Here is a 23,527-nt window from a genome sequence, read left to right on the forward strand (position 1 = left end):
GTGGTCTAGAGAAAAGAAGGATGATAAAAGCAGTTGAAAAAAGCACAGATTGGATTAGCAGCCTGATCGTAGTGAAGAAACCGTCTGGAAAACTAAAAGTGTGCATTGATCCGAAACCTCTCAACAAGGCGCTCAAGAGGAGCCATTACCCACTTCCCACTGTTGAAGACGTGCTGCCAGATCTGAACAGAGCACGTGTGTTCTCTGTTTGTGATGTAAAAAATTGATTTTGGCATGTGGAACTGGAGGAGGAATCCAACTATCTCACCACGTTCTCTACTCCAATGGGACGCTACAGGTGGCTGCGCATGCCAATGGGAATCAGTCCAGCCCCAGAGATCTTTCAGAGGAAGTTGAACCAGGCAATGGAAGGTCTTTCAGGAGTCAAAATCATTGCAGATGACATCCTGATTGTGGGAGAAGGAGACAACGATGAAGCGGCGACTCTGGACCACGACAAAAACCTAAAAATGCTCCTGGACAGATGCAGGAAGCTCAATATCAAGCTGAATCTGGAGAAGCTGCAGCTCAGGCTGAAGGAAGTGCCCTACATTGGCCACCTGCTAACATCAGAGGGGTTGAAAGTGGACCCAGGAAAAGTGACAGCCATTAAACAGATGCCTAGGCCTACAGATGTGCAGGGGGTGCAGCGCTTCCTGGGCATGGTAAATTACCTAGCCAAGTTCTGCAGCCATGCCACGGAGCTCTGCGAGCCACTGCGACAGCTAACACACAAGGACTCACTGTGGGAGTGGTCAGAGAGACATGAGCAGGCTTTCAATAAAATCAGGGATACCATTGCACAGACCCCTGTGCTGAAATACTACAACCCAACAGAGCAGCTTGTACTACAGTGTGATGCTTCGGAGAGTGGGTTAGGAGCAGCCTTGATGCAGGGAGGACAACCAATAGCATACGCCAGCAGAGCCCTGACAGAGACTGAAAAAGGGTATGCACAGATATAGAAGGAGCAGCTTGCAGTGGTGTTTGGCATGGAGAGGTTCCACCAATTCACATATGGACGAACTGTGGAAGTGCAGTCAGATCACAAGCGTCTAGAGAGCATCATGACAAAGCCTCTCAGCGCACCAAAAAGACTACAACGCATGCTCATGAGACTCCAAAACTATGAGGTCAGTCTCCGATACGTTCCGGGAAAACATGTGGTTCTGGCCGACACCCTGAACAGGGCGAACCTCACAGAACAAGACAACAGAGGCCCTGTGGAGGTCGAAGTGGAATCAATCAATATGATACGCTACCTCCCTGGGTCAAGTCGAGAGACTAAAGCACATCCAGAGAGCCACTGAGCTGGACCGAGAGCTCCAGACACTGAAAAATATGATCCTGCAGGGGTGGCCTGAAGTGAAAGGTATGTACCCTTGGAAGTAGCCATGTATTTTCACAACAGAGATGAGCTGAGTGTGCAAAATGGAGTTATCTTCAGAGGTGAGCGAGCCGTTGTGCCTACTGCCCTCAGGTCAGAGATAATGCAGAGAATCCATTCCTCACACATAGGAACAGAGGGATGTCTGAGAAGAGCTCGCGAGTGTGTCTACTGGCCAGGCATGAATGCACAGCTGAGAACATACATGGCACAATGTAGCACCTGCACGGCATGGGGTATGAAGCAGCAGAAAGAAACGTTGAGGCCCCACAAAGCACCAAAGCGTCCCTGGGAAAAAATAGGGACTGACCTGTTCCAGTTCAACGACAGAGACTACATGGTCACAGTTGATTATCTCTCCAACTGTGGACCATTTGGAGAACACACAGTCGAAAACGGTCATTCGAAAACTGAAGACACACTTTGCACGCTATGGGATACCTGACATCCTTTACTCAGACAATCGTCCCCAGTACTCTTCAGACGAGTTCCGAAGTTTCAGTAAGGCTTGGGACTTTACACACAAAACATCGTCTCCAGGATACCCGCAAAGTAATGGGAAAGTGGAATCGGCAGTGAAAACAGCCAAAAGACTGATGGCAAAAGCAAAGAGAGCAGGTGCTGACCCATACCTGGCCATGCTGGATCACAGAAATACCCAGTCACAGGGAACAGACAGCAGCCCTGCAATGGTGCTCATGGGAAGACGTACAAAGACACTACTTATAATGAGTGAAAATCTTCTGAGACAGGGGATGGCAAACTGTCAGCTGGAGAAGTTCGAAGAAAGACAGCAGAAACAGGCAAAGTACTACGACACCTCTGCTAAGGATCTCACAGAGCTGCAACGAGATGACAGGGTGAGAGTTCAGCCACTCACAGGACAGAAACACTGGTGGCAGAGGGCCACAGTAGTCAGACCAGTGGAGCAAAGGTCCTATGAGGTGAAGACAGAACAGGGACAAGTCTTCAGGAGGAACAGGCGACACCTGAGGAAGAGCAGAGAAATAGAGGAGGATTTCCCCACTGTTGAGGAGCCTGGCACATACAGTGGGGAAAAAAAGTATTTAGTCAGTAACAAAGCCTACCATCAGTAAAACACTACGCCGCCAGGGACTCAACTCCTGCAGTGCCAGACATGTCCCCCTGCTTAAGCCAGTACATGTCCAGGCCCGTCTGAAGTTTGCTAGAGTGCATTTGGATGATCCAGAAGAGGATTGGGAGAATGTCATATGGTCAGATGAAACCAAAATAGAACTTTTTGGTAAAAACTCAACTCGTCGTGTTTGGAGGACAAAGAATGCTGAGTTGTATCCAAAGAACACCATACCTACTGTGAAGCATGGGGTGGAAACATCATGCTTTGGGGCTGTTTTTCTGCAAAGGGACCAGGACGACTGATCCGTGTAAAGGAAAGAATGAATGGGGCCATGTATCGTGAGATTTTGAGTGAAAACCTCCTTCCATCAGCAAGGGCATTGAAGATGAAACGTGGCTGGGTCTTTCAGCATGACAATGATCCCAAACACACCGCCCGGGCAACGAAGGAGTGGCTTCGTAAGAAGCATTTCAAGGTCCTGGAGTGGCCTAGCCAGTCTCCAGATCTCAACCCCATAGAAAATCTTTGGAGGGAGTTGAAAGTCTGTGTTGCCCAGCGACAGCCCCAAAACATCACTGCTCTAGAGGAGATCTGCATGGAGGAATGGGCCAAAATACCAGCAACAGTGTGTGAAAACCTTGTGAAGACTTACAGAAAACGTTTGACCTGTGTCATTGCCAACAAAGGGTATATAACAAAGTATTGAGAAACTTTTGTTATTGACCAAATACTTATTTTCCACCATAAATTCATTACAAATCCTACAATGTGATTTTCTTGAATTTTTTTCCTCATTTTGTCTGTCATAGTTGACGTGTACCTATGATGAAAATTACAGGCCTCTCTCATCTTTTTAAGTGGGAGAACTTGCACAATTGGTGGCTGACTAAATACTTTTTTTCCCCCACTGTACTACCAAGTCTGATCTCTTTTTCTTTTACTAGCTCTGACATTGCTGATAGCTACAGTGCCTTGGAAAAGTATTCATCCCCCTTGCCGTTTTTCCTATTTTGTTGCATTACAACCTGTAATTTAAATAGATTTTTATTTGGATTCCATGTAATAGACATACACAAAATAGTCCAAATTGGTGAAGTCAAATGAAAAAAATAACTTGAATAAATAAATAATGGAAAAGTGGGGCCTGCATATGTATTCACCCCCTTCGCTATGAATCCCCTAAATAAGATCTGGTGCAACCAATTACCTTCAGAAGTCACATAACTAGTTAAATAAAGTCCACCTGTGTGCAATCTAAGTGTCACATGATCTGTCACATGATCTCAGTATATATACACCTGTTCTGAAAGGCCCCAGAGTCTGCAACACCACTAAGCAAGTGGCACCACCAAGCAAGCGGCACCATGAAGACCAAGGAGCTCTCCAAACAGGTCAGGGACAAAGTTGTGGAGAAGTACAGATCAGGGTTGGGTTATAAAAAAATATCTGAAATGTTGAACATCCCACGGAGCACCATTAAATCCATTATAAAAAAATTGAAAGAATATGGCACCACAAGAAACCTGCCAAGAGAGGGCCGCCCACCAAAACTCACGGACCAGCCAAGGAGGGCATTAATCAGAGAGGCAACAAAGAGACCAAAGATAACCCTGAAGGAGCTGCAAAGCTCCACAGCGGAGATTGAAGTATCTGTCCATAAGACCACTTTAAGCTGTACACTCCACAGAGCTGGGCTTTACGGAAGAGTGGCCAGAAAAAAGCCATTGCTTAAAGAAAAAAATAAACAAACACGTTTGGTGTTCGACAAAAGGCATGTGGGAGACTCCCCAAACAAATGGAAGAAGGTACTCAAAATTGAGCTTTTTGGCCATCAAGGAAAACGGTATGTCTGGCGCAAACCCAACACCTCTCATCACCCTGAGAACACCATCCCCACATTGAAGCATGCTAGTGGCAGCATCATGCTGTGGGGATGTTTTGCATCGGCAGGGACTGGGAAACTGGTCAGAATTGAAGGAATGATGGATGGCGCTAAATACAGGGAAATTCTTGAGGGAAACCTGTTTCAGTCTTCCAGAGATTTGAGACTGGGAGGTTCACCTTCCAGCAGGACAATGACCCTAAGCATACTGCTAAAGCAACACTCAAGTGGTTTAAGGGGAAACATTCAAATGTCTTGGAATGGCCTAGTCAAAGCCCAGACCTCAATCCAATTGAGAATCTGTGGTATGACTTAAAGATTGCTTTACCCCAGCGGAACCCATCCAACTTTATTATTATTTCACCTTTATTTAACCAGGTAAGCCAGTTGAGAACAAGTTCTCATTTACAACTGCGACCTGGCCAAAATAAAGCAAAGCAGTGCGATAAAAACAACAACAACACAGAGTTACATATGGAAAACAAAAACGTACAGTCAATAACACAATAGAAAAAAAGAAAATCTATATACAGTGTGTGCAAATGTAGTAAGTTATGGAGGTAAGGCAATAAATAGGCCATAGTGCAAAATAATTACAATTTAGTATTAACACTGGAGTGATAGATGTGCAGAAGATGATGTACAAATAGAGATACTGGGGTGCAAATTAGAAAAATAAATAACAATATGGGTATGAGGTAGTTGGGTGGGCTAATTTCAGATGGGCTGTGTACAGGTGCAGTGATCGGTAAGGTGCTCTGACAACTGATGCTTAAAGTTAGTGAGGGAGATAAGAGTCTCCAGCTTCAGAGATTTTTGCAGTTCGTTCCAGTCATTTGCAGCAGAGAACTGGAAGGAATGGCGGCCAAAGGAGGTGTTGGCTTTGGGGATGACCAGTGAGATATACCTGCTGGAGCGCATACTACGAGTGGGTGTTGCTATGGTGACCAATGAGCTAAGATAAGGCGGGGATTTGCCTAGCAGTGATTTCAAATAAAATAAAATTTTATTTGCCACATGCGCCGAATACAACAGGTGTAGACATTACTGTGAAATGCTTACTTACAGCCCTTAACCAACAATGCATTTATTTTTTTATAAAAAAAGTAAAATAAAACAACAACAACAAAAAAGTGTTGAGAAAAAAAGAGCAGAAGTAAAATAAAATAACAGTAGGGAGGCTATATACAGGGGGGTACCGGTGCAGAGTCAATGTGCGGGGGCACCGGCTAGTTGAGGTAGTTGAGGTAATATGTACATGTGGGTAGAGTTAAAGTGACTATGCATAAATAATTAATAGAGTAGCAGCAGCGTAAAAAGATGGGGTGGGGGTGGAGGTGGGGGGGCAGTGGAAATAGTCCGGGTAGCCATGATTAGCTGAGTCTTATGGCTTGGGGGTAGAAGCTGTTGAGAAGCCTTTTGGACCTAGACTTGGCGCTCCGGCACCGCTTGCCGTGCGGTAGCAGAGAGAACAGTCTATGACTAGGGTGGCTGGAGTCTTTGACAATTTTGAGGGCCTTCCTCTGACACTGCCTGGTGTAGAGGTCCTGGATGGCAGGAAGCTTGGCCCCAGTGATGTACTGGGCCGTACGCACTACCCTCTGTAGTGCCTTGCGGTCGGAGGCTGAGCAGTTGCCATACCAGGCGGTGATGGAACCAGTCAGGATGCTCTCGATGGTGCAGCTGTATAACTTTTTGAGGATCTGAGGACCCATACCAAATCTTTTCAGTCTCCTGAGGTGGAATAGGCTTTGTCGTGCCCTCTTCACGACTGTCTGGTGTGTTTGGACCATGATAGTTTGTTGGTGATGTGGACACCAAGGAACTTGAAGCTCTCAACCTGTTCCACTACAGCCCCGTCGATGAGAATGGGGACGTGCTCAGTCCTCTTTTTTTACCTGTCGTCCACATGGTTCGTACCATGCTGATATGATGGGCTGGGCATTGTCGAACAACAGCCTCACCACCTTCCTGTAGAAAATCAACTGAACCTCCTCGTGCTTTATCCTGTCGGCCGACACATTGTAAATGTCTCCCATCAAGCATAAATTCAAGAGGTTCTCCAAAGCCAGCAGAGCTAAGCTCCAGTTTTCACCATCAAACGTGTCTTTGAGAGTCACCTGGTTTGTGAAATCCAAGGCGGTGATTAACTGTGTCAAAAAAGCAGAGTTGTTTATTATCCTCTCCTTTACAGTAGATGTCCAGAGAGAACCCGTCCAGAGAGAACCCGTCCAGAGAGAACCTGAAGAGCAGCGGGAGGGAACTTGGCCTGGCAGCATAATGGAGAGTGGTGTCACAGTACCGTTGTGCACAGAGCTTTGTGAGTATGGAGTTGATTGGGGAGAGTAGGCCCTTCCCTGCCAGCCCGTTCTTCATCCCTGGCTCCTCCTTATAGGCCTGGAGATGGTCTGGCAGGAAGAGGACTGCAGGATGGTGTCCACCTTACCACGGATGTCCCTAATCAGGTGCTGGCGAACAAGTAGGTCATCCTCGGCCGTCCAGGACCTGGTGCTGGAGCATGTGTGTTGTGACGTGGAGAAACACACGGTTGGCGTTGTCCTGCTGCCTCTGGACCGTGAGGTAGCTGCTCAGGGTAAGAAGAAGGACCTCAAACACCTGGGGTGTGAGGGGGTCTGTGGTTTGCTCTGACACAGCTTGGCCAGCAGCTCCACCAGTAGCTTGTACTTAGTGGTGCATGTTACAGAGAGGACTGGGGAGGACAGGATGCCCTGACAGCAGCTCAGCACAGTGGAGACAGACGCTGAGGGGGTCTCTGATGCAACTCCTGAATCCTTTCAATTATAACCTGGAAAGAAAAATGGTCAGAAATCATAACATTCAATAAAACACTTGTACCATCAGTGCAAAACCATCAAGCTTCAGTTTGTCCACCCAGGGTGTCTTGGGGTTTTTCAGCTTCAAGTGAATACCAGAGTAAATGGAAGCCATACCTGAAAGCTGGTCTGTGGAAAGGGAGAGATCAACCTGAGTCAATACAATTCTGAGACTAAAAGATGTAATCTTATTTGGCCAGTAGAAGGAGACGTTTCCTTAAAGTTAAATTAAGACAACTTGGAATAATAGAGCTGGTGAATGGACTTGAAATAGGAAGTATCTTCATGATTGTGAAATATAAATGTACCATGCCTGGAGTGTACTGGTCAAATAAACTTGTTTTTTGCATGTAGCATGTAGCCAATCAATTCAAATCAAGCTTTATTTATACAGCTTATTTCAGACATGCAACACAATGAGCTTCACAAGGAAAAAGGAAAAGCAAAGCTAAAAAGGTGTGTTTTAAGACCTCTTTTATAGTTTTATGGTTTATTCACATTTGAAAAGCCGGAAATAGCGTCCTAAAGAGGGCTCTGAAACGCTAGCGCACTTGAGTTTTGAATTATTTTGCTTTTCTGTCTGAGTCGCTCGCTAACTGGCTTGGGTGCACCAGAATGGGACTGATGCTGTTGTCAAGATGTCCAGGAGTACATCTTTTGAAACGCAACGTTCAATCCCGAACACATAGACTAGTTTGGTTAGAATGCCAGACGTCCAGGGGACAACGAAAGGGGCGAGAGGTGAGTGGGAAAAGCCTTTGGCACGCGCTTCGCTTTTACACCCGAGGAGATGCACCTCTCTCGTGCCTTGTGTTCCACTTGGACAGTTCCCCATACCGCGCCATTTGTTGAGGAGCTCATGGACAACCACGGTCAACTTTGCAAACTACAGCTCCTCAACAGACTCAGAACAAGCAACAGAAACGAAACAAACCCCAACTTGGATACCCACTGAGGATGTCAAAAGGATATTACAACTTGCCCACCCTGAGCGCTTGCGACTGTCAGGTAGGTCATGTCACTGGTTCACTGTACCACCACTGACAACTTCTAAAATGACAAACATTTGTATTTATTATGGATCCCCATTAGCATGCAGCAGCTACTCTTCCTGGGGTCAGGCAAAATTAAGGAAGTTATACAATTTTAAAAACATTACAATACATTCATAACAGATTTCACAACACACTAAGTGACACATTACACTGAAATAACAATGTTATCACTAACTTGTGCCTGTATAGGGTTGACTTCATTACATCCCTTATTCCTTCCTTAGGCCCTATTTGTTGTCATGAAAGTTTCCCTTTTTAAACAATAATGCAGTAACTTGTTTTGACTCTTATATTTTGTTATCTATGCTATCCTCCACAGCGGCTGTGGGTTTCCTGGTGGTTTCCAGTGCTGTCACCATGTCGGCGCCCTTCTTTCTTGGCCAGGTTATTGACACCATCTACTCCAGCTCCTCAGAGGACTTCAGTGCCTCCCTCTGCTCTCTGTGTTTCACGCTCTTAGGGGTGTTCCTCTGTGGGGGCGCTGCCCGTGTCTACCTCATGCAAATCTCAGGTGAGTGTCACCATTTGCTTCCAGTGCATGCAGAGTAGGTTTCCATAGCAATTACACAGGTGACTGTATGAGGGAACTTAACTTACTATCTCTGAAAATTGTCATGACTGTTTACACTTTTGATGCCATACAGAGGAAATGTATAAAACAATGATGTTATGACTCTTGCAGGGCAACAGATTGTGAGAAATCTAAGTGTAACCCTATTCTCCTCCATTCTGAGGCAGGAGGTGGGTTTCTTTGATAAGACTCGTACCGGGGAGCTCATTAACCACCTGTCTGCGGACACGGCTTTGGGGTGTTAAAGACCCTTTTTCTCTGTACTGGGGTCAGTTCTAAGATTCTGAGTCTCATCAGAATGCAAGTCAACTGGTTTATTGTCATGAGGAAGAAGATGTGATTTTTTTCATCCCTTCAGGTAGGCTTTCCTCGGGTGGACACAAGACTTTAAAAATCCTAACATCGCTGAGCCTTTCACATTAAACGACCGTCTTTCCTGTAGTTTGTTGTCTTGCCAACATTGTGGTGCGCACACTAAACGATGTGGCACAGACGGTGGTCACACACTACAATATTATTCACTTGGTTGTGAGGATTCTCGATATCATGCTGTCTCACAAAAACATTGTGATTAGATTTAGCGTAGCTACGAGCTATGGCTCAAAGCAGCCTCATAAACTTTCAGTCAGACATTCACCATACAGAGTTTAATTGAATAACATTCCTTGTGAACTTCAGAGCTGTAACGATTTGACACTTTCACTTTGGTTAAAGGCAAGTCCAAACGCATACTAGTAGTAGTCATCGCTCCTGCTCAAGAGTCTACACATTCTGGGTGATGCTAAACGTAATCTCACTCGCTTCTTCTCTGCTGAGCTCTCATTGGCTGTTGCTGATCACCGTTCTCAAAACTTGTTGTAAATCTCACACTACAAGAGCATTGCAGATTTTGCGCCAATAAAATCAAATATGTTTGAAAATATCTATGTATGTTATGTTGTAAATGTGAATATGAATTAATGCCCCCATTACAGATTACTCTGACGTTTTTCTTGCGCTGTAACCAATGATTTATGAAAACTTGCTTAGTGGGTTGATGTCCTCATTGTGGTTATACATACGTGTTTAATACGTTTTATGTACACACTGTATTAGAATATTTATGAAATGCACATTGTTATATTTGGTAGCACTTGTTTTCCCTCGACTCCAACCCCATTCGATGCATGGAACGGATGTGGGTGGGGCTATGTCTACATAAGGGTGCTAATTAAAAAAATTCACAAAAGCTCTGATGAAGGCCTTGAGGCCGATACTTAAAGCTTATTAAAGAGCAGGGATACTATCAAGAACAGTGTGCGGGTTTCATCTTGTTCAACTGTTGCCATGCACCTACAAAAGAGATAGCTCAGATGTGCGAGTGCCTTTTTAAGTTAGATTTTGTGCCAGTAAAATCAAATATGTTTTAAAATATATGGACGTCTGGGACTGCTCAAAGACGAGATCGGTAGCCCTCAGATTGTGTCTTTGACCCGAAAACATTAAACGAGCGTAGGTGACAGCCGCGTGCCCCGAGTAGGCAACGACGTGGGGATTTTGTCTCCAATCTCAAAAACTTGTCTGGGAAAGCTAAATCATGGCCAAATCGTGTGGTGTACACCCGGCTTACATTTCTTCATTGTTCTGGTTACTCTACGTAGATTGGTTTGACCAAAGTTCTTTCTGTCACAACAGGAAATTAGAATTTAGCGAGTTACTTCCATGAGTTTCTTCCTTGGTTACTGTACACGTTTCATTTCAGTCACTTCCTGAAACAAATTATGCATAGCAAAATATCCATAACACATTATTATACTAAATATAGTAAAGTTGAATAAGTTGATAAATATGTTCACACATCCTCTTTAGTCATTAGTGGCTTTACAGGTTCCAAAGGTAACAGAGCAAGCTTAAAAGACGAGCTAAATTGCCTCATGTTTCCTGGCCTCTCCTTCCCTCTCTGCCAACAGTTTTACGTGTCACCCAGTTTAGCAACCTTTGTGCTGATGATCGTGCCTCCTATGGCTGGCCTGGCTGTCATATACGGGAGATACCTGCGCTCCATATCCAAACGCACACAGGACTCTCTGGCCGAGGCCACACAGGTAAGATAAGGCCTGCTAACGGCTCATCATTACAGTCATTACTGAGGCTGTGTTTCCCCTAGATTACTCTTCAAGCAGAGTACAAATACAACCTAATCAACATCCGGGTCTTTTAACCCCAAAATGTTGAATTGAAACCAATTGAACAGACTGAGACTCTGTTGTTCTGTTCTCATGTAGTTGGCAGAAGAGCGTATCAGCAACATGAGGACAGTTCGGGCGTTTGGTAAGGAGCTGACAGAGGTGGCTAAGTATACAGAGAAGGCCAACTACATTCTCCACCTGGCCAAACAGGAAGCCGTTTTGCTGGCCGGGTTCTTTGGCGTGGTGAGCATTCAGCCATTCAATGTTGCCCAATTTCCCCTAAAGAGATGGTTGACATTTTGTCAATGACATCAGTTGAAATGTACTCCACCCCTTTGGTCTCTTGAAAGACAGGAATCACAGAGTTGTGTGATCTGTGATGGAAGCTTCTGCTTTTCTGGCCTGTATTCCTTCAGGGGCCATTGGGCTGTAACTGCTTTCCTATGGGTCTTTTTTAGACAGGACTCAGTGGCAACATCATCATCTTCTCTGTGCTGTATAAGGGAGGGCTATTGATGGCCACCGAACACATAACTGTGGGAGAGCTCTCTTCCTTCCACATGTACGCCTTCTGGGTGGGCATTAGCATTGCAGGTAGGGTGCATATAATTGTCTCATTGCCTATCCATGCATTCTGAGGAAAACCCCAGCCCGGGGCGGCAGGTAGCTTAGTGGTTAAGAGCGTTGTGCCAGTAACCGAAAGGTCGCTGGTTCTAATCCCCAAGCCGACTAGGTGAAAAATATGTCGACGTTCCCTTGAGCAAGGCACTTAACCCTAATTGCTCCTGTAAGTCACTCTGGATAAGAGTGTCTGCTAAATGACTAAAATGTAAATTAATCAATGAACAAATCACACTTAAATAAAAAAACGGATTCTCTATCTCTGAGCTTCTGTTTAATTGTCTGTTTTGTTGAACAGGGATGAGCTCGTTCTACTTTGAGCTGATGAAGGGTTTTGGAGCAGGGGCACGGCTGTGGGAGCTATTGGACAGGAAGCCTGAGTTTCCCCTTAATGGTCAGCATCATGCCCCTCCATTCTAGACCACACTGAGACAGCATTGTGCAAAACACCTTAGACTCCTCTGCATCTAAACTGGCATGTCCATGTTCCTCCTCATTTTTCTGTAGAGGGTATTGTGCTGAGGCCAGAGCAACTGAAGGGTAATCTGGAGTTCCAGAATGTCTCCTTTGCCTACCCAACCCACAAAGATGCCCCTATCTTCCAGGACCTTAGTCTCTCCGTGCCTGCCGGCTCTGTCATGGCGGTGGTAGGCCCGAGCAGATCGGGCAAATCCACCCTGGTCTCCCTGCTGCTCAGGCTCTATGACCCAGACTCAGGTGAGGACTGCAGCCAGGAGGTCATCTCTTACAGCAGCTTCATGTCACTGTCTCTTCCATTTCATCAACAGTCTTCTGATTTTGAGATCCCTGTTTTGCTGTGTAGGTGTGATCACTATTGACGGGCATGATGTGAGAGATTTGAATCCTTATTGGCTGAGGAGTCACATTGGAACTGTTAGTCAGGTAATTGGTCACATGATGACATTATTATTAGTTGACCACATGTTCCCATTGTTGTGGCTGAGCTGTGTTGTGACATGTGGTCTGTCCCTGTACTGTTCTCCCTCTGTGGGTCTGCAGGAGCCTGTGCTCTTCTCCTGTTCCATTGATGAGAACATTGCCTATGGAGCTCCCGACTCTGACACGGTCACAGTTCAGGAAATCCAGCAGGCTGCACAGATCGCCAATGCCTACGAGTTTGTCCACGGTTTCCCCGAAGGCTTTGACACTGTGGTGGGAGAGAAGGGTGTTCTACTGTCAGGTAAATACATGGATTTCCTAATGATGGTGTTGGACTTCACTGGATATTCTCAACCCTGAATGATCTGACTACAGACAGATATGGGTTTTGTTATGGAGTTCTTCTTCATAGCTAAAACCATAGCTTCTTTAACAGCTGGAATGGAATTACTTATTTTACTTGAACCAACAGGTGGTCAAAAACAGAGAATTGCTATTGCAAGGGCTCTGCTGAAGGTAATTTAATTACACCCGATTACATGCATCAACAATTGATGTTTTTAATCATTTGAGCTAATGTAATAATGTTTCCTCCCTTCAGAACCCCAAAATACTTCTACTTGATGAGGCTACAAGGTAAGAGAAGTGCAGAATCACATCACGTTTCATTTCAGTCACTTCCTCTTCATTTTGGACAGTTAAGCAAGGTCAATGAGCTGGGTGATGTCAAAGGTCAAACAACCCAACAATATAATGTGAGCTATAACTTGAGGTTACTTGCATAACCCTGGTTGTCTGATAACAAGTGAGGTCTCTCACGTCCCAATAGTGAGAGACCGAAACAAGTATTTGAAGAGAACTCAATGGATCTCTGATCTAATTCTAATCTATTCATTTTTATTAAATAAATAAACGTTTTCCCCCTATTCCTCAGTGCCCTGGATGCAGAGAATAAGTTCCTGGTCCAGGAGGCTCTGGAGCGGCTCATGGATGGGCGCACTGTGCTGATCATCGCCCACCGCCTCACCACCATCCAGAACGCTGACGCCGTCCACGCCGCAAAGCTGTCATCAAGGCAAAGGGTGGCTACTTTGAAGAATCTCAAATATAAATTATATTTTTAGTTGTTTAGCACTTTTTTGGTTACTACATGATTCCATATGTGTTATTTCATAGTTTTGAAGTCTTCACTATTATTCTACAATGTAGAAAATAGTACAAATAAAGAAAAACCCTGGAATGACTAGGTGTGTCCAAACTTTTGACTGGTACTGTACATTGTCATAAATGTAGAAGATAATCAAATAACATATTTCACTGCAGTTGATAAAGCAATGAATGAACCGCCACTGATCAGTTAGGAAAATGATGTGCATATCCATGAAAATATTCTGCTATTTTACCTGTTTAGTCACTGGCTATAATTTTATTGTGATGGAATTTATGCAGGATATTCGATTTACATAAGATATAATCACAGAATTCATCTTCAAAGGTGGGTCTTTCTTTGCTACCAGTTTGGTGAACATGTCTGAACAATCTAACATTCAGTAGGTAAAATTTGACCAAATCTGTGCGTTGCCCCAGCTAACACACACCTGACTCCAATAATCAACTAATTATGATATTCAGTTTAGAATGCAATTAGTTTAATCAGCTGTGTTTGCTAAGGATGGGGAAAAAGTGTGACACCATTCCGGCCCCCCGAGAACTGGAGATGCCAGTCCCTGCTGTAATATTAATCACTTTTACTAATAGCTACATTTTCTCCCCGTTAAACCGATTCCACTATCCCTATATCACTATTGTATTCAGATGTTTTGGGGCATAAGTCCTATATAAATGTTCTCTACACAAGGCTCTTGGGTAAAATCAGTATGTTGTAATAATGTAATCAAATATTATATTTTGATGATTTTGTGTTCTAAATCATTAGGCATCTGTGAAAATAAAATCGAATCGATATTCTGTGAATACTTTTTCAAATAGACCCCCACTAATAGCCCTACTACTACAGCAGTTGCAGTATTGAAGTTACATGACAGGTTTATATTTTGGTTCTGTATCATACTGTCATCGCATATTCTCAGAAAATATTTCCTCTTACCAAAAGAGGGTGCTATTACCCTGTTGCTTTTTTCTCTCCAATCTGTGTGTGAAGTGTGTTTAAAAAAGTTATAATTTTAACTGAACTACACTGAACAAAAATATAAACCAACATGTAAAGTGTTGGTTCCATGTTTCATGAGCTCAAATAAAAAATCCCAGAAATGATCCATATGCACAAAAAGCTTTCTTTCTCTCAAATGTTGTGCACAAATTTGTTTACATCCATGTTAGTGAGCATTTCTCCTTTGCCAAGATAATCCATCCACCTGACAGGTGTGGCATATCGAGAAGCTGATTAAACAGCATGATCATTACACAGATGCACCTTGTGCTAGGTACAATAAAAGGCAATATGCAGATTTGTCACACAACACAATGCCTCCAGAGTGGTGCAGTAGTCTAAGGCAGTGCTAGTTGTGCCACTAGAGATCCTGGTTCGAATCCAGGCTCTGTCGTAGCCGGCCGTGACCGGGAGACCCATTGGGCGTCGCATAATTGGCCCTGCGTCGTCCAGAGTAGGGGAGGGAATGGCCGGCAGGGATGTAGCTCAGTTGGTAGAGCATGGCGTTTGCAACGCCAGGGTTGTGGGTTCAATTCCCATGGGGGGCCAGTATATAAAATAATGTATGCACTCACTAACTGTAAGTCGCTCTGGATAAGAGCGTCTGCTAAAATGTCAAGAATGTCCACCAGAGCTGTTGCCAGAGAATTGAATGTTCATTTCTCTACCATAAGCTGCCTCCAACGTTGTTTTAGAGAATTTGGCAGTATGTCCAACCGGCCCCACTACCGCAGACCTCGTGTAACCACGCCAGCCCAGGACCTCCACATCAGAGGACTATTTCTGTCTGAAATAACGCCCTTTTGTGGGGAAAAATGCTTTCTGATTGGCTGGGCCTGGCTTAGCCCCTGCCCAGTCATGCAAAATCCATAGATTAGGGCCTAATGAATTTATTTCAATTGACTGATTTCCTTATATGAACAGTAACTCAGTAAAATCTTTGAAATTGTTGCATGTTGCGTTTATATTTTTGTTCAGTATAATTTACTGTAAAATTCAGTTCAGACAAATCTGGGCTATCCAAAACAATTCCTTGGATTTTTGCCTCATCCATTCTACTCATACACCTTTGTGACCACTTTCAGTGATCAAATACACTACATTGCCAAAATTATGTGGACACCTGCTTGTCGAACATCTCATTCCAAAATCATGGGCATTAATATGGAGTTGGTCCCCACTTTGCTGCTATAACAGCCTCCACTCTTCTGGGAAGGCTTTCCACTAGATGTTGGAACATTGCTGCGGGGACTTGCTTCCATTCATCCACAAGAGCATTAGTGAGGTCAGGCACTGATGTTGGCCGATTACGCCTGGATCGCAGTCGGCATTCCAATTCATCCCAAAGGTGTTCGATGGTGTAGAGGTCAGGGCTCTGTGCAGGCCAGTCAAGTTCTTCCACACCAATCTCAACAAACCATTTCTGTATGGACCTCGCTTTGTGCATGGGGGCATTGTCATGCTGAAACAGGAAAGGGCCTTCCACAAACTGTTGCCACAAAGTTGGAAGCACAGAATCGTCTAGAATGTCATTGTATGCTGTAACGTTAAGATTTCCCTTCACTGGAACTAAGGGGCCTAGTCTGAACCATGAAAAACAGCCCCAGACCATTATTCCTCCTCCACCAAACTTTACAGTTGGCACTTTGCATTGGGGCAGGTAGCGCTCTCCTGGCATCCGCCAAACCCTGAATCGTCCGTCGGACTGCCAGATGGTGAAGCGTGATTCATCACTCCAGAGAACGTGTTTCCACTGCTCCAGAGTCCAATGGCGGCGAGCTTTACACCACTCCAGCCGATGCTTGGCATTGCGCATGGGTGATCTTAGGCTTGTGTGTGGCTGCTCGGCCATGGAAACCCATTTCATGAAGCTCCTGACAAACAGTTATTGTGCTGATGTTGCTTCCAGAGGCAGTTTGGAACTCGGTAGTGAGTGTTGCAACCGAGGACAGACGATTTCAATGTCCTACGCGCTTCAGCACTCGGCGGTCCCTTTCTGTGAGCTTGTGTGGCCTACCACTTCGCGGCTGAGCCGTTGTTGCTCCTAGACGTTTCCACTTCACAATAACACCACTTACAGTTGACCACGGCAGCTCTAGCAGCTCTACGATAATCGAAAATGTCAACAAGCATTTTGCTATGGCTGGCCATGCTTTCCACCTGGCTACCCCTACCCCGGCCACCAGCTCTGCACCCTTCGCTGCAACTTGCCCATGCCCTCCCCCGCTTCCTCTTCACCCAAATTCAGATAGCTGATGTTCTGAAAGAGCTGCATAATCTGGACCCCTACAAATCAGCTGGGCTAGACAATCTGGACCCTTTCTTTCTAAAAATTAGCCGCCGAAATTGTCGCAACCCCTATTACCAGCCTGTTCAACCTCTCTTTCGTATCGTCTGAGATCCCCAGAGATTGGAAAGCTGCCGCGGTCATCCCCCTCTTCAAAGGGGGTGACACTCTAGATCCAAACTGTTACAGACCTATATCCATCCTGCCCTGCCTTTCGATAGTATTTGAAAGCCAAGTTAACAAACAGATCACCGACCATTTCGAATCCCACCGTACCTGGTCCTCTGTAGCTCAATTGGTAGAGCATGGCGCTTGTAACGCCAGGGTAGTGGGTTCGATCCCCGGGACCACCCATATGTAAAAATGTATGCACACATGACTGTAAGTCGCTTTGGATAAAAGCGTCTGCTAAATGGCATATTATTATTATTCTCCGCTATGCAATCTGGTTTCCGAGCTGGTTATGGGTGCACCTCAGCCACGCTCAAGGTCCTAAACGATATTATAACCGCGATCCATAAAAGACAGTACTGTGCAGCCGTCTTCATCGACCTGGCCAAGGCTTTCGACTCCGTCAATCACCGCATTCTTATTGGCAGACTAAATAGCCTTGGTTTCTCAAATGACTGCCTCGCCTGGTTCACCAAATACTTCTCAGATAGAGTTCAATGTACCAAATCGGAGGGCCTGTTGTCTGGACCTCTGGCAGTCTCTATGGGGGTGCCACAGGGTTCAATTCTCGGGCCGACTCTATTCTCTGTGTATATCAATGATGTCGCTCTTGCTGCTGGTGACTCTCAGATCCACCTCTACGCAGACAACACCATTTTGTATACATCTGGCCCTGATTGGACACTGTGTTAACAAACCTCCAAACGAGCTTCAATGCCATACAGCACTCCTTCCGTAGCCTCCAACTGCTCTTAAATGCTAGTAAAACTAAATGCATGCTCTTCAATCGAACGCTGCTTGCACCCGCCCGACTAGAATCACTACTCTCGGCGGGTCTGACTTAGAATATGTGGACAACTACAAATACCTAGGTGTCTGGTTAGACCGTAAACTCTCCTTCCAGACTCACATTAAGCATCTCTGTCACAGCGACGTGTATGCGGTAGGCGAAGTCAAGAGCAGGACACCGAGCTACTGGCAGAAACTTTACTGGATGCAGTGCAAAATACAAAGTACACAGGCAACCTCAAACAGCGAGGAAATAATAAGGCATGGGCAACTGCCGCAAAGACCAAAACAATTACGCACAATACACAATGAGAAACAGAGGGTTATAAAGGGAACACAATAAAACATAATGGGAAACAGGTGTAAACAATAAAGACCAAACAAGACAAACACCGAAACATCGATCGGCAGCAGCTAGTACTCCGGGGACGACGAACGCCGAAGCCTGCCCGAGCAAGGAGGAGGAGCAGCCTCGGCTGAATCCATGACAGTACCCACCCCCTTGACTCTGGTGGAAATCCCTCAACATGGAGGGATCTAGGATGTCCCTCCTAGGGACCCAGCACCGTTCCTCCGGACCGTACCCCTCCCACTCCACGAGATACTGCAGGCAAGATGGAACGGACTGAGTACGCCGGAGCCCCCTCGATGTCCAACGGGGGCGGAGGAGCCTCTCGTACCTCACTCTCCTGGAGTGGACCAGCTACTACCGGCCTGAGGAGAGACACATGGAACGGGGGATGGGGTGGTAATTGAGTCGCCTTATTTTTACAGAAGGCGAGAGCCAAATCGGCATATTCAGGTGGAATGTGCATGGTGGGAACTTGGTTCGGACTTTCCACCGTCGTGGCCCCTACGGAAACACCCACACACCTCCCGACAAACTGATCAGACCATCCCTTGAGAGCCCTCTGTTGCCATGAAATGTTGGGGTCATGAGACGTCAACCAGGGAAGCCCCAACACCACGGGAAACGCAGGAGAGTCAATCAAATACAACCAAATTATCTCCTCATGGCCCTCCTGCGTTTTCATCCTGAGCGGCACCGTGACCTCCCTAATCAACCCAGACCCCAAAGGGCGACTATCTAGAGCATGGATAGGGAAGGGCACATCCACTGGAACTATAGGAATCCCTAACTTATGGGTGAAATGGCGATCGATAAAATTCCCAGCTGCGCCTGAATCGACTAGCGCCTTATGCTGGGAATGAGGAGAAACCTCGGGAAACACAACTTTAATACACATATGCGCAACAGGGAGCTCTGGGTGAGTTGGGCGCCTACTCACCTGGAATGACTCATCAGTGCGCGGCCTACTGCCTCGATTCCGAGGAGACCCTCCCCAGCACCGACAAGCAGTGTATCCTCTGCGGCCACAGTTGGTGCAGGGGACGGCCTCTCTCCTGGTCTCTCTCCTAGTACCAGCACCTCCGAGCTCCATCGGGGTCGGCTCGGAAGTGCTGGGGTATGGAATGGATGGCCCCGAGTCCGGACGTCCGCGGGTAGCCAACAGGGTGTCCAGGCGAATCGACATGTCCACCAGTTGATCGAAGTTTAGGTTGGTGTCCCTGCAGGCCAATTCCCGACGCACGTCCTCCCTCAGGCTACATCTGTAGTGGTCGATGAGGGCCCTCTCATTCCATCCCGCGTTGGCAGCCAGTGTCCGGAAGTCCAGTGCGAACTCCTGCGCGCTCCTCCTCCCCTGTCGAAGGTGGAATAGACGTTCACCCGCCGCCTTACCCTCTGGTGGATGATCGAATACTGCCCTGAAGCGGCGGGTGAACTCCGCATAGTTGACTGTAGCGGCGTCTATTCCCCCCCACTCGCCGTTGGCCCACTCCAGCACCTTGCCGGACAGACAGGAGATGAGGGTGGACACGCTCTCATATCCCGAGGGCGCCGGGTGGATGGTTGCCAGGTAGAGTTCCACCTGTAGCAGGAAACCCTGACACCCGGCATCTGTGCCATCATAAGCCCTCGGGAGCGAGAGCCAAATCCCACTGGACCCCGGAGATGAAGCGATGGGCATAGCTGATGGTGGTGGTATCGTCGGAGGAGGTGTAGACCAACTTCTTCTTTCCCATCGCTCCACGGTTTTCACCACCTGTTCCATGGCGGTGCCGAGAGCCTGGATCATAGCCGCTTGTTGTTCTACGCGCTCTTCTATTGATCCAGCTGGCACCGCCGCTCCTGCTGACTCCATGTCTAAAGGTGCGTAATTCTGTCACAGCGACGTGTATGCGGTAGGCGAAGTCAAGAGCAGGACACCGAGCTACTGGCAGAAACTTTACTGGATGCAGTGCAAAATACAAAGTACACAGGCAACCTCAAACAGCGAGGAAATAATAAGACCCGCACACATGGGCAACTGTCGCAAAGACCAAAACAATTACGCACAATACACAATGAGAAACAGAGGGTTATAAAGGGAACACAATAAAACATAATGGGAAACAGGTGTAAACAATAAAGACCAAACAAGACAAACACCGAAACATCGATCGGCAGCAGCTAGTACTCCGAGGACGACGAACGCTGAAGCCTGCCCGAGCAAGGAGGAGGAGCAGCCTCGGCTGAATCCATGACAATCTCCAATCCAAAGTTAAATCTAGAATCTGCATCTTATTTCGCAACAAAGCCTCCTTCACTCATGCTGCCAAACATGCCCTTGTAAAACTAACTATCCTACCGATCCTTGACTTCGGCGATGTCATTTACAAAATAGATTCCAACACTCTACTCAGCAAATTGGATGTAGTCTATCACAGTGCCATCCGTTTTGTCACCAAAGCCCCATATACTACCCACCATTGTGACCTGTACGCTCTCGTTGGCTGGCCCTCACTACATATTCGTCGCCAAACCCACTGGCTCCAGGTCATCTATAAATCACTGCTAGGCAAATCCCCGGCTTATCTTAGCTCATTGGTCACCATAGCAACACCCACCCGTAGTATGCGCTCCAGCAGGTATTTCTCACTGGTCATTCCCAAAGCCAACACCTCCTTTGGCCGCCATTCCTTCCAGTTCTCTGCTGCCAATGACTGGAACGAACTGCAAAAATCTCTGAAGCTGGAGACTCTTATCTCCCTCACTAACTTTAAGCATCAGTTGTCAGAGCAGCTTACCGATCACTGCACCTGTACACAGCCCATCTGTAATTAGCCCACCCAACTACCTCATCCCCATATTATTTATTCTGCTAATTTGCACCCCAGTATCTCTATTTGCACATCATCTTCTGCACATCTATCATTCCAGTGTTAATACTAAATTGTAATTATTTTGCACTATGGCCTATTTATTGCCTTACCTCCATAACTTACTACATTTGCACACACTGTATATAGATTTTCTATTGTGTTATTGACTGTATGTTTTGTTTATCCCATATGTAACTCTGTGTTGTTGTTGTTTTTATCGCACTGCTTTGCTTTATCTTGGCCAGGTCGCAGTTGTAAATGAGAACTTGTTCTCAACTGGCTTACCTGGTTAAATAAAACAAAATAAAATAAAATTAGGTGATCGGATTGAATTCTGGCCCTATTACACTCTTAGAAAAAAGATACTTGCTTCATATATGGCACCCCTAAAAGTTCTAGGCTATTCAAGAAAAAGGGTTAATTGGGGTTCTATATAAAAACCTTTAGGGGTGCCTTAATACACAATATACTAACAAGCAATATAACCCTTTTTGGTTTTATTTCTAACTTTTTTTGAGTGTACGGTTCTCTAGCCCAGGCTGGATTGGTCTTCTGAGTGGCTAAACTGGGGCATCACCTGCTGGGGCAGACAGTTGAGTGGCAGCAGCTGGGATCGCAGACCCTTCAAACTAAACCAGCCTCAGCTGTAGAATTACTCAAATAAATGCTATATTTATTTTGTACAACACAATACATAAGACCAAGTTAATGGAAGGACTGATTTTCACAGTATTTCAATGGAAAAGTCTAGCTTAGTGGGTAAGAGCGTTGTGCCAGTAACCGAAAGGTTGCTGGTTCTAATCCCCGAGCCGACTAGGTGAAAAATCTGTCGATGTGCCCTTAAGCAAGGCACTTAACCCTAATTGCTCCTGTAAGTCGCTCTGGATAAGAGCGTCTGCTAAATGACTAAAAAAAAAAAAAAAAAAAAAAAAAAAAATTTTATAAATAAAAACAATAAAAAAATAAATAAAAAAAAAAGATTGCTCAGCAGCTATTCATTTTCATTAAACACAGCATTCTAAGGTTGGATATGAGATTCTTGGATAGCTTATTATGGCATGTGGTCAGGCTGTCAACAAATTATTTGACTGGGGTATTGCTGTGAGCAGATTACCTCGCCACTATGTCTTGAAATGTCTCAAATATATATACTGTTTAATAAATTTATTACACCTACTGGAACGTGTCTTTTTTTACAACCCTAATGTTAAGTAGACAATAAATATCCTACTATGCTGCTTACCATAACATGCTTAGTCAGCATAGTATAGCTGTTATGATCTGTTTCAGAGAATCTGTCAGGCAATGGCCATAAAGAGGTCAGGGTACACCTACATACACACTGATGGCCATAAAGAGGTCAGGGTACACCTACACACTGATGGCCAAAAAGAGGTCTGGGTACAGCTGATGGAATAATAATATATTTATTTGGTCTTGTCACAAAATCAACATTTCAAAAAATAACTTTGCATGCATGCGACTAGCACCATGCAAATAGTTTGATTAAACGTATGCTACTACAGGCCTGAGTCAATGGGGCATCTGTTATTGTTTGGATAACCCACTGTGGTCTAGAATTCTAAATCGAGTAAAATCGGAAAGATCCAACTAGCAAAAATTACAGACCAACCCATTGTTAAAACAGCTGTGCAATTGCAATAAAATTATATGGAAGGAATTCCAAGCTCAAAGCAACATTACAATTTTTGTTATCAACCTGCAGTAGTATGTCAGAACAAGAACGTAAACTACCTTCCTTCCTTGGTGTTGTCATTCCTATATGGCTATAAAGTTGCGGTCCTTGATAAGGGAAGGGCTTTCCAACCGGGATCCTGTTTGCAGTTATAGTTTGCTTGCCATGAGGGTGTCTTACAAATCCCAGGCTCTCCATATACGGCTCTGGCACCGTGGCTTGGAATCAGGACCACAGTCCCATACATGGAGAGCCCTGCTCACTTCAAAACCGGGGAGCCCTGTAGCCTGCCTACGAAGTCTCCCCCTGTCACCCCGAAGAACCTAATATGGATGACGGCTGGGTAAGTGTCCAATGGAATACGTAGACATTCTCAATGGTGGGTAAGGGAAATAGGCCGAACGCGGTGAGTATATAAGGTTGGAAGTGCCACTGTAGCTCGATCCAGCAGCAGTTGTTTTCCGCGTTCTGAGCTTCATCTGAGACAGACAAGGTAAGGACCTGGAATCAACTCAAACCTCAGACTGGATCTACTATTCATGGATTGATCTCAATGGATATACTCATTTTTTATTTGACATCTGCGGGGCCAATTAATATTACAAAATATACTGATAGTGATGTCACAGGCTCTTCACCTGAAGAAATTACTCATGGAATTGTATAGCTACAAAATTAGGGAAGGGTAGAACA

At 45.5% G+C, this 23,527-nt stretch overlaps 1 protein-coding gene across 1 annotated transcript; it reads left to right on the plus strand.

Moving 5' to 3' along the window:
• Positions 1 to 2,142: 2,142 nt before the first annotated feature.
• LOC311120439 (ATP-binding cassette sub-family B member 10, mitochondrial-like) lies at positions 2,143 to 23,181 on the plus strand (the record flags this gene model as incomplete). The annotated part of the gene is made up of 16 exons (XM_084157848.1): positions 2,143 to 2,437; positions 6,764 to 6,999; positions 8,030 to 8,210; positions 8,577 to 8,768; positions 8,940 to 9,066; positions 10,711 to 10,912; positions 11,093 to 11,239; positions 11,455 to 11,590; positions 11,916 to 12,011; positions 12,125 to 12,334; positions 12,441 to 12,520; positions 12,638 to 12,818; positions 12,990 to 13,033; positions 13,119 to 13,153; positions 13,452 to 13,592; positions 23,064 to 23,181. 16 exons carry the CDS (start codon positions 2,143 to 2,145, stop codon positions 23,179 to 23,181), a joined length of 2,421 nt encoding a protein of 806 aa, XP_084013974.1.
• Between the last annotated feature and the right edge of the window lie 346 nt (positions 23,182 to 23,527).

The sequence above is a fragment of the Coregonus lavaretus genome (genome assembly GCF_964263955.1).
Source record: "Coregonus lavaretus genome assembly, chromosome: 1".
Lineage (NCBI taxonomy): Eukaryota > Metazoa > Chordata > Actinopteri > Salmoniformes > Salmonidae > Coregonus > Coregonus lavaretus.